The 11,084-nt window shown below is 48.7% G+C and overlaps 1 protein-coding gene across 1 annotated transcript in view; it reads left to right on the forward strand.

Moving 5' to 3' along the window:
* Positions 1-3,279: 3,279 nt before the first annotated feature.
* LEMD3 (LEM domain containing 3) overlaps positions 3,280-11,084 on the forward strand; it is a 79,914-nt gene continuing 72,109 nt past the window's right edge. Inside the window, exon 1 of the mRNA XM_024208058.2 lies at positions 3,280-4,835. Coding sequence (XP_024063826.2) covers positions 3,329-4,835 — 1,507 coding nt within the window. The 5' untranslated portion in view covers positions 3,280-3,328. The remainder of the gene's footprint in view (positions 4,836-11,084) is intronic.

The raw sequence follows: 11,084 nt of genomic DNA on the forward strand, positions 1-11,084 counted from the left end.
GAAAACGCACCGCACCGGCGGCAAAGCACGGAGCACCGGCAGCAAAGCACGGATCGGCTCATAAGCATCCTGGTGTGCCAAGCAGATGCTATCCAGGAGCTCGTAGCCATGCAGAAAGAGGAGCAGTACCACAAACGCAAACGCCACCCCCCACACAGCCCTTGTCCCAAAACTCTTTCCTTTGTGCCCCACTGTCACCTCCAACCCACTTTCCCCAACTTTCGTGTTCTTCACGCCACCCGCTGCCTCCAACACCAGTATCTTCACCACCCAACCCTGAAAACCATGACCCTTTCCCTCTGCACTCAACCCCCATCACCATGCAGTATAGCTACCCTGAAGTGCAGCACTCACTGCACAGCACACCAGACAGGACATACGCGAATCTGTGATTGTACCGTTCCCCACTCCACCCCCTTGTTTCTTTTCAATAAATAATTTTTTTTTCTTTTCAGTAAATGGATTTTTTGGCTTTGAAAACATTCTTTATTAGTGCATAAAGTAAAAGACTCCTTAGCACAGGAAATAAACAGGCACTGAAAGTCTGCTTAGCAAACACTGATTCCTAAAGATTGGAACTACTGCAATTCACTCCCATGCAGGGCACCAGATATCACTGCTGGTTTTCAGCCTCAAATTGCTCCCTCAAGGCATCCCTAATCCTTGCAGCCCTGCGCTGGGCCCCTGTAATAGCCCTGCTCTCTGGCTGTGCAAATTCAGCCTCCAGGTGTTGAACCTCAGAGGTCCATGCCTGAGTGAAACTTTCACCCTTCCCTTCACAAATATTATGGAGGGCACAGCACGTGGATATAACCGCGGGGATGCTGTGTTCGGCCAAGTCCAGCTTCCCATACAGAGATCACCAGCGGGCCTTTAAACGGCCAAAGGCACACTCCACAGTCATTCGGCACCGGCTCAGCCTGTAGTTGAACCGTTCCTTGCTGCTGTCAAGGCTCCCTGTGTAGGGTTTCATGAGCCACGGCATTAACGGGTAAGCGGGATCTCCAAGGATCACAATGGACATTTCAACTTCCCTTACCGTGATCTTCCGCTCTGGGAAAAAAGTCCCGGCCTGCATCTTCCTGAACAGCCAAGTGTTCCGAAAGATGCGTGCATCATGCACCTTTCCGGGCCAGCCTGTGTTAATGTCAATGAAATGCCCACGGTGATCCACAAGTGCCTGGAGAACCATAGAGAAATACCCCTTCCAATTAACGTACTCGGATCCTAGGTGGGGTGGTGCCAGAATAGGAATGTGCGTCCCATCTATCGCCCCTCCACAGTTAGGGAACCCCATTTGTGCAAAGCCATCCACTATTTCCTGCATGTTACCCAGAGTCACGGTTCTTCTGAGTAGGATGCGATTAATGGCCTTGCAAACTTGCATCAACACAATTCCAACGGTCGACTTTCCCACTCCAAACTGGTTTGCGATTGACCGGTAGCTGTCTGGAGTTGCCAGCTTCCAGATTGCAATAGCCACCCGCTTCTCCACCGGCAGGGCAGCTCTCAATCTCGTGTCCTTGCGCCGCAGGGTGGGGGCGAGCTCCTCACACAGTCCCATGAAAGTGGCTTTTCTCATCCGAAAGTTCTGCAGCCACTGCTCGTCATCCCAGACTTCCATGACGATGTGATCCCACCACTCGGTACTTGTTTCCTGAGCCCAAAAGCGGCGTTCCATGGTGCTGAGCATGTCCGTGAATGCCAAAAGCAATTTTGTGTCGTACGCGTTACGCGGCTCAATAGCATCGTCGGACTCCTCACCCTCACTCTCACTGTCACTTTGGATCTTAAGGAATAGTTCGACAGCCAAATGTGACGTGCTGGCGAGACTCGTCAGCATACGCCTCAGCAGTTCGGGCTCCATTTCCCGCAGACAGATTGCGCTGCACAGAAACCGTTGAAAGATGGCGCCAAAGGTGGACGGAAACAAAGGGATTTCTGGGATGCGAAGCGATGCATCACGGAGCATTGGGACAGGACCTAGAATGCCCTGCACCTACGCCCCCTTCCCACAACCCATGGCGCCAGAATGGGACGAGGTGCTCTGTGGGATAGCTGCCCATAATGCACCGCTCCCAATAGTGCTGCAATTGCGGCAAATGTGGCCACGACAGTGCGCTGGGCAGCTGTCAGTGTGGACAGACTGCAGCGGTTTCCCTACTCAGGTGCACGAAGTCAGGTTTAACTCACAGCGCTGTACATCTGCAAGTGTAGCCAAGGCCTAACATTTACACAGTGCTTTTCAGTTGTAGAAGAGCTACTTGAAAGGGCTCCTCCTGAAAGAGCTATAGTCCTGATTTTCTGATTAATCATCCTCACCATTATAAAAGGCCTTCAAACCTTCTAAGCACCTGGATAGTCTGGCCCTGTCTCCAGCATAAGTTGAACAGCCAGAGCTAATAGTCTTCTGCGTTGTAATGAGCCTAGAGGGGTGGGTAGAGATGCTGAGGACAGCTCCCTATTGCCATGCTCTCTGCTTCTCAGCCCTGGTCTACACACAAAATTTAGATCAACCTAGATACAATACTGAGGGTGTGAAAAATTCATACCCTTGAGGTCTGGACCATAATTAAAGCAGCCAAGCCTGCTGTGTAGACATGACTAGGTCAACGAAAGACTTGTGGAAGCAGATTACCTACACTGACTGAAACCCCACCCCCATCTTGATAGGATATTTTATCCACACCTATTTCAGACCTGTTCAGCTATAGCTTTAATGGAGCAATTGGTACTAAATCTAAGCTTGCCTCATTCTTGTATCCATGGCTCCATTTTCATGTGTGTGGCAGGGGGGGATTACTTTATATATCCACCATTTACCCCATGCCACTTCACCCAGATTTTTGCCTGCAGGATGGGGACACAACTTTGCTGGGTGGAGCCCAACCTTCTACACCATTCCCTCCTCCGGCCCAACAGCCGCCTTCCTGGGACGTCAGAGAATGGCAGCAACCAGTGCAGCCTCCACTACGGAGTAGCTCTCACGGCTCCGTACCCTCTGGCGTCGCCCCGCTTGGCGCATTGCAACGCGTTCTTCTCGCAGGGGAGGGCCGCGCTGCTCGCAGGCGGGCGCGCACGTGCGTGTCATTCACCCCTGTGCCCAGCACCAGCGTAAGGCCGTGGAGTGGAGGGCAGCGCAGCGCAGCGCAGGGGAAGCGTCCCCCTCCCCCTCCCGTCTGGCTGGCGTCTCCGGCGGGGGGGCGGCGCTTCCAGGGTGACAGACGGGTCTAGGCCACAGTCTAGTGCGCACGCGTCAGTTCCGGCGGGGACGGGAGAGCGGCGCGGCGCGTGGGTAGGAAACGCCGCGGCGGCGGGGCAGAGAAACATGGCGGCGGCCGCGCAGCTCACGGATGAGGAGCTGTTCTCGGAGCTTAGGCGCTTCGGCCTCTCCCCGGGGCCGGTCACCGAGAGCACCCGGCCCGTCTACCTGAAGAAGCTGAAGAAACTGCGGGAGGATGAGCGGGCCGGAGCCCGCGGCAGCGCCAACAAGACCCGGAACAGCAACAACAATAACACGGGGGTCGGGGCAGCGCCTGGCGAAGGCGGCGGCGGCAGAGCGGCCCCGGGCATGGGGGTCCGGCTGGCCAGCCCCGACCATCCCTACTTGCCGGGCGGCGCAGGCGGGGGCAGCCGGAGCCGCGCAGCACCCCCTGCCGGGGGCGGCAAAGTGCTGCTGGGTTTCAGCTCGGACGAGTCAGATGTGGAGGCCAGTCCCAGGAGCCAGGCCGGCGCCGGGGGCGGCGGCAGCAGCAGCCGGAGGGAGCGGGCGTCGCCCCCAGTCCGCGGCTTGAGGCCCGCAGCCTCCCATGGAGCCTGCAGCGAGAGGAACAGTTTCCCCCCTGAGGCGGCCAGGAGGAAGCCCAGTGCCTGGTGGGGGGCGGTGGCCAGGAGACCGACGGCCACGGCGGGGGCTCAGACTCAGGACATGCGGGAGCCTGGGGAAGGGGGGGAGGACGAGGACGAGGAGGAGGAGCGGCAGTGGAAGAACCGGACTGTGAATGGTAATAGGCACCCCTCCCTTGGCGGCAGGGCCGAGTATTCCGACTCGGAGGAGGAGGGGGAGAGAGCCAAGCAGCAGGTATTGAAGGAGGAGACTGCAGCTCGCCAGCACCGGGGCAGACGGAGCCTGAGCAAATCTGCTGCCCCATTCACGGCCAGCAAATGTGCTGCAGCCGTCGCTGGCATGATGGAGACGGGCCAGCAAAGGGCTGGAGGAGGCGGCGGTGCTGGTGTAATCGCAATGAATGACAGGGCGGAGGCGGCTGCTGCTGGAAGTCTAGACAGGGGCAGAAATGAGGAGGAGGCAGCGGTGACGAGGGGGGGAGACTGTGAAAACTTGGACACCAGCCCTTCCATCCCCAGATACCGCAGCACCTCCTCCAAGAATTCCCCTCCACTCTTGGTACTGCCGCAGCCCACAGACATGGACAGCAGCAAAATCAGTGACCCTCTGGGCACTGTTAGGAAAGCAGCCAATAATCATGTTCTCAGCGGCGCTGCTGGTGGCTTTAATATTGAACCTAGGATTTATTCAGCTACCAACAGCCTCCCCCTGGGTGCTGCCACCCCCTCTTCCCTTAGAATCAATCACTCCAACCACACGGGCTCTAATCACACCTACCTGAAAAACACCTATAAGCAAAAGCTTTCTGAGCCTGAGGAGGAGCTTCTCCAACAGTTCAAGAGAGAGGAGATATCCACCACTGGAGGCTTCAGTGCACATTACTTGTCCATGTTTCTCTTAACTGCTGCATGCTTGTTTTTTCTGATACTGGGACTCATGTACGTGAGAATGAGAGGTTCGGGAGTAGCTGAGCATGGGGAAGTCAACAGTAAGTATTAGGTCAAGGGTAAGAGGAGTCTCTTATTGTAATGGGGCATACACTTACCCAGTGCTATTTTGTGCTCTAACACTTTTCACTTCAGGGTCTTGACAGCATAATCTTTCCAATGCATCTATAGTATAGGTAAATAGTGTTCCCACTTACTGATGTATAAATTGAGGCACAGAAGGATTATGACTTGCTCAAGGTGACCCATGAGTCTATTTGACAACTGTGTGTAGAACCTGACTCAATCTCCTGCTCGAACCTGTTGACACTTGTCTATCTAGCATGACTTTTCTGTTTCACTAAGCACTTTCATATTTGTTTTATGACAACTCAGCTTATGAAAGGTCAATAGAAAAATTAGGTGGTAAGGCCTTATATTGGTATGATCTCAATAAGATTCATCTGCATTCGGATGTCTTTGATCCAAATAGTAAAGCAGATTCAGTTTTAATACATAAGTGAAGCTGTGTAGTCAAATGAAGCATAACCCAGGTTTGGATGATATTTTCACACATGAGGTTATACTGCAAAAGGTTTGATTTTTGCTCTAGTTCAGTGGTTCTCAAACTATGGGGCAGGCCTCCCAAGGGAGGTGCAGGAATGTGTCAAGGGAGGCGTGAGCTGTGTGCTTTTTTGAAGAGCTCTGGCTGTTGGCCTCAGGATGTTGGGGCTGGTGCAGAAGGGCCATGCCCACCCGGGAGGTGGGGATAAAGGGTGGAGCCAGAGCTCCACTGCCCTGGGGCTGACAGCTGCAGCACCGCCACCCAGGCTCAGATTCCTCCTTCCCCTGCCCTCACCAGGAGGTGGCTTGGGATCTCATCTCTCCTCTTCTCTTCCCCCCCCCCCCCGCCCCCCTGCTGCCAGTCCTCACCTGGAGGTGGTGGGCTCCAGCTGTTAGCCCTGGGGTGGCAGCAGCAGCGCAGAAGTAAGGGTGGCAATGGGGCGCTAAGTCTTCTGTGAAAAGCGATATTGATTAATATATATTTTTTTCCCACGTTGCCACCCTTACTTTTGTGCTGCTGCTGGCCTGGCGCTGCTTTCAGAGCTGGGTGCCTGGCCAGCAGCCACTGCTCTCTGCTTTGCCTTCAGAGCTGAGTGGCGGTATGTGTGTGTGTGGGGGGGCATAAACAACTACAGAGGGGTCCTGATCAAATAAATTTGAGAACCACTGCTCTAGGTTGATGTGATGTAGTGCTTTCTAGCAGAGATCTTGTTCTAAATTTGTTAAGATTGACTATCCTGTATAAAATACAGGTTGAGGCCTTAGTTTGAGCGTCATAGCAGTCTTTTAAATCTTCACATAATACCTATTTGGACTTCTTAAATATGTGGAAGTAACTTTTAAAAATGACTAAAATTTAGAAATTGCCATTCTGTAACCACAAAACAGGTACAAAAATGGAAATGTATCATCTCAGGGTGGTGAATCATGTTAATTCAACTCTTGGCCTCCCTGAAATGGGCATCAAAACTGTCTATTAACTGTAGTGATATTTTCTTTATCTGGACAGCTGTTCATTAGAAATTAAAAAGATGACAGAATCTTGTCTTAAGGAGAGTGAGCAACAGTTAGATGGTAATGTGTAGTCATTAGTGATTTATGCTGGTCTTGGAACAGTGACTGAGATGAAAGGCTGCATACTTTCTTAGTTGAAGTAGGTGTGTAACATGCAAAATAAACAGATGGAGGTGTAATCCGTGCCATAAACTGCTTGCAGACTAGATAGACAAACTAATTCAAGACACAAATACAATAGATGTAGGGAGATGAATATATTAGAAGTGTGTGCGTGTGTGTGTATGTGGTGCCCTAGCACAATGGGGCCCTAATCCCTGATTGAGGCCTCTAGGTGCTACTGCAATACAAACTATTAATTTATCCCTGGAACCTACTGGGGCTCTTGCAACAGCAAATAGTTGTCTGATACATTTTGAATCCCTCTGCTATTCTGGAATGGGAAAGAGACACCCCCACTCCCCCACACTAATCTTTTGCCTGTGGAAAGGGATGTAGCAGTTGCGCTGCCATTTTTATGGTCTACTGCTGACAGTAGCCTTCTCAAGCAGCAACAGAGTAATAGGTATGTTTGTCAGTTTTATTGCTACCCACATGGCTCAGAAGAGCTGCAGTGAAATTGGGCAGTCTTCTGCTGTTTGGGAAAGCTGTGAACGTAAGGCAACACACTGGAATAGACTGAATACTCAAGAAGATATCCCTGTACTGTATAACCATAAGGGCTAGAAACTTGCCTCTTTTTATTAAGTGGTGCTGAGCAGTGAAGCCTTTTAATAAAAGACAAAAGTATTAAATCCTGAAGATTTTGATGGGCAAGTTTCCCACTGGTGAACAGTCAAATGGATTTTACAAGCCCTCCTGAAGACTGAGGTCTAGTTTACAAAGTTAGGTTGACCTAGCTACATGGTCAGGGTTGTGCCATAGCTGTGCCAACCTAACCCCCAGTGTAGACGCTGCTAGGTCCAAAGAAAGTTTCATAGATGTAGCTACTGTTGCTTGGGAGGGTGGTGTTCCTAAATGAATGGGGAGAAGGGGGTGACGACGACCTTTTCATCAGTGTAGGCTCTGGCTACATTAGAGTTATGCTGGCATAGTCTGGTGACCTTGCTATGCCTGTATAGTCTCCGGAGTGTGGCTATACCATAAGCTGGATTTCTCAGTCACTATACTAAAAGTACATTGTATGTAAACGTATCTTGAACTTTTTGTATTTGGAAGAAAGCTACTTCTCTTTTGAATCAGAGTTTAGAGCAATGGTGTCATAAGAACATAAGAACGGCCATACTGGGTCAGACCAAAGGTCCATTTAGTCCATCCAGTATCCTGTCTTCCGACAGTGGCCAATGTCAGGTGCCCCAGAGGGAATGAACAGACAGGTAATCATCAAGTGATCCATTCCCTGTTGCTCATTCCCAGCTTCTGGCAAACAGAGGCTAGGGACACTATCCCTGCGTGTCCTGACTAATAGCCATTGATGGACCTATCCTGCAGGATATATGTTCAGCCCTCACACTGAGCAAATATGTCAAAAAAGGTAAAGGGGTCACAATCAATGCTTGGTCCTATTCTGCTTCCTTTGCATTGTCTAGGTGGTAGAAAGGCAGTGGAAACCACCTGTACGTTCCCTGCTGGAGACTTCTCTGATGAGGGGGAGCCCCTAGAGGACTATAAATAGAGGCTGTGCGCATCTGATCTGCAAAAATGATCTGTGGATATCTGCAGATTTGCAGGGCTTTAGATATAAAATTTGGGTCCGCATCCATCTGCGTTCGGCAAAAATGGTCCGTGGATCTCTGCGGATTTGCAGGGTTCTAACTATAAAGCCAATCCTGCATGTCTTTCTCCACAGCCTCTGGCATAGGGAGCAAGTTGAGGGCAGGAAAGGCATCTGATTGGAGCGTAACATGCTTTGGCTACTTCCAGCTAGTGTATGGTCCCTGGGTAACTATTGCCAAGTAGTGCCAGCAGCCTCCAGGCTACTCCAGTCTTGACTTGGGCAGAGAATTGCGGAACCTGTAACTGGTTATTTGTTCTCAGCTTCTCTTTTTCTCTCTCTCCTGCTGTCTTGGGTGGCTGTGTCAGGTGCTTCTTAGGCTCAGATAAAGCCAGCCTAGCTCTCTCCTGCAGGAGCCTGGTGGCTCCTATAGTTCTGTGGGATGTCACCTACATTCCTCCCCATAGTGACAGGGTCGATTCAACGTTTTCTTTTTAAAATAGTACAGTATGTCTCAGGGAACATACTAGAATTAATAATCAAATACCTATTTTCTTGTCACCTCTTAAAGGCCACAAGTTGGACATCACTGTTTCAGAGTAACTAGTCCTATGTTCTATTATAGAAAACACTTTTCCTGTATAGCTTCTTTGGACTTTACTGAATTGTATTTCACACTTTTTTATGGAAATAACTTGGAGTTGGAACAAAAGCCTCTCAAAACGTCAGTCAAATAGTGTCTCTCTCTCTTCCCCCCCCCCACCCCCCAGTGAAATGGAACTAAATTTTAGGAAAACAATTTGCTGGGTATAATTTTCTTCATCTAACAATTCAGGTACTGAGAGAGTGCTTTTTCTGTTGCGTTTAAGACATGGTAAGAGGTAGTTAAAGTCCTTTTTTTTTTTTTTTTTTTTTTCCTTTTTTACAATTTTTTTTTAAAAATTGCAAGCACTAACTCTTTCATGAAGTAAGTGACTTGTAAACATCAGTGCATAAGTTCTTGTGTCCTGTGTAAGTGGTGTGCACATTAAATTAGTCTCTAGTATATGACTGGGCATTGAGTGGTTGAACTTCAAAAACTGACTGTCATCTTTCAGTTCTCGTTTTCTCAAAAAGCCTTAGCATCTTTCTATTCCTACCCCCAAACTATTTAAAAAACAAACAAACCAAAAAACAGCATAGTTGGAATATTCCATAAATTTGTAAATTACATTTCAGCTATGTCTGTCACTTTGCACCAGAATTACATCTTAAAGAAACAAGCTATTTTAAATATTATTTTTGAGCTCTCCCTCGAAACTGGCCCTACCTCTTCTCATAGTTTACCGTCATTGTGTCAAGAAACACTCCTGTTGCGAAGCACAGCAATGAGAGAGTTTAATTTCAGACTGGAGCATTTTTGGCATAACTTTTTTTTTTTTGGCTTGTATTCAGTTGTTTCCCACAACTGGGAATCCTCAAGGAATGAGTAAAGTGCTGTGTGATTTATACCTACAAACACAAAAATTTACTTTTTACAATGCATGCACATCTTTCACTTTCATGTAAGCTTTTGTTTCTGAGCCTCAGTAAGGTCTAGCTCACTCCAAAATGTGTAAGCCAGTAAAGGTGAAATCCATTTTTTGCTGAACTGTATAAAACTTTTAGCTCATGACAGAGTTTACTCTTTGGAGCCAGTGGGATGTTAGTGATCCAGCTGTGATACTGTGAATACATATAGCTGTTAAGTGTCTCTGCATGAACTGCCAAGCACTTCAAGTGACTGTTCATCTTGACAGGTTTCAGAGTGGTAGGCGTGTTAGTCTGTATCAGCAAAAACAATGAGGAGTCCTTGTGGCACCTTAGAGACTAACAAATTTATTTGGACATAAGCTTTCGTGGGTTAGAACCCACTTTGTCAGATGCATGGAGTGTAAAATACAGGAGTAGGTATAAATACACCTCTATTCCGATATAACGCGACCCGATATAACACGAATTCGGATATAACGCAGTAAAGCAGCGCTCCAGGGGGACGGGACTGCGCACTCCGCAAAGCAAGTTCGATATAACGCTGTTTCACCTATAACGCGGTAAGATTTTTTGGCTCCCGAGGACAGCGTTATATCGGGGTAGAGGTGCACATGAAAAGATGTGAGTTCCCTTACCAAGTGTGAGGTCAGTCTAACAAGACAATTTAATTGAGTTCTTGTGTTTTTTCACAGTAAAAGAATGGGAAATTCAAATAAGGATTCTAGAGATGTAACCTCCCCTCCAGCAAATAAGTCTTGAGTGCATAGTAAGGTTTCTGTTGGCAAAATAAGAAAAAGGAGAGTATTGTATAGTGCAAAGTGAAATTGTTAAACTAGTTCAATACATGCTGGGAAATAACCTCTCTGGCTCATCACTCTTAAAAGCAGTGAGGACACGAGACATTAAAAGAAAAGTAGTATATGTTTGGAGACTTTATATGGTAGGTTGTACGTAAGAGAGACAAGGTGCGCTCAACTTCTGTTGTTGGGAGACAAACTTTCGAGCTTAAATGCCGCTATTCTTGTCCCGAAGAAGAGCTCTGTATAAACTCAAAAGCTTGTTTCTTACCAAAAGAAGTTGGTTCGATAAAATATACTACAACACCCCCTTGTCTCTATAATATCTTGGAACCAACACAGCTACAACACTATATACATTCTTTATGCAATCAGTACTGTGTAGTTTGTTTCATAAGTGGCAGAATAGAAGATATGTGATGTGGAGACTCAGGGCTGGTCCACACTAACCCCCCACTTCGAACTAAGATATGCAACTTCAACTACGTTATTCACGTAGCTGAAGTCGAACTATCTTAGTTCGAACTTACCGCGGGCCCACACGCGGCAGGCAGGCTCCCCCGTGGACTCCGCGTACTCCCCTTGTGGAGCAGGAGTACTGGCGTCGACGGCGAGCACTTCCGGGATTGATTTATCGCGTCTAGACAAGACGCGATAAATCGATCCCAGAAGATCGATTGCTTACTGCCGGACTCGGAGGTAAGTATAGA

The sequence above is a fragment of the Terrapene carolina genome, unplaced genomic scaffold (assembly GCF_002925995.2).
Source record: "Terrapene carolina triunguis isolate 2854851 unplaced genomic scaffold, T_m_triunguis-2.0 Scaffold68, whole genome shotgun sequence".
Lineage (NCBI taxonomy): Eukaryota > Metazoa > Chordata > Testudines > Emydidae > Terrapene > Terrapene triunguis.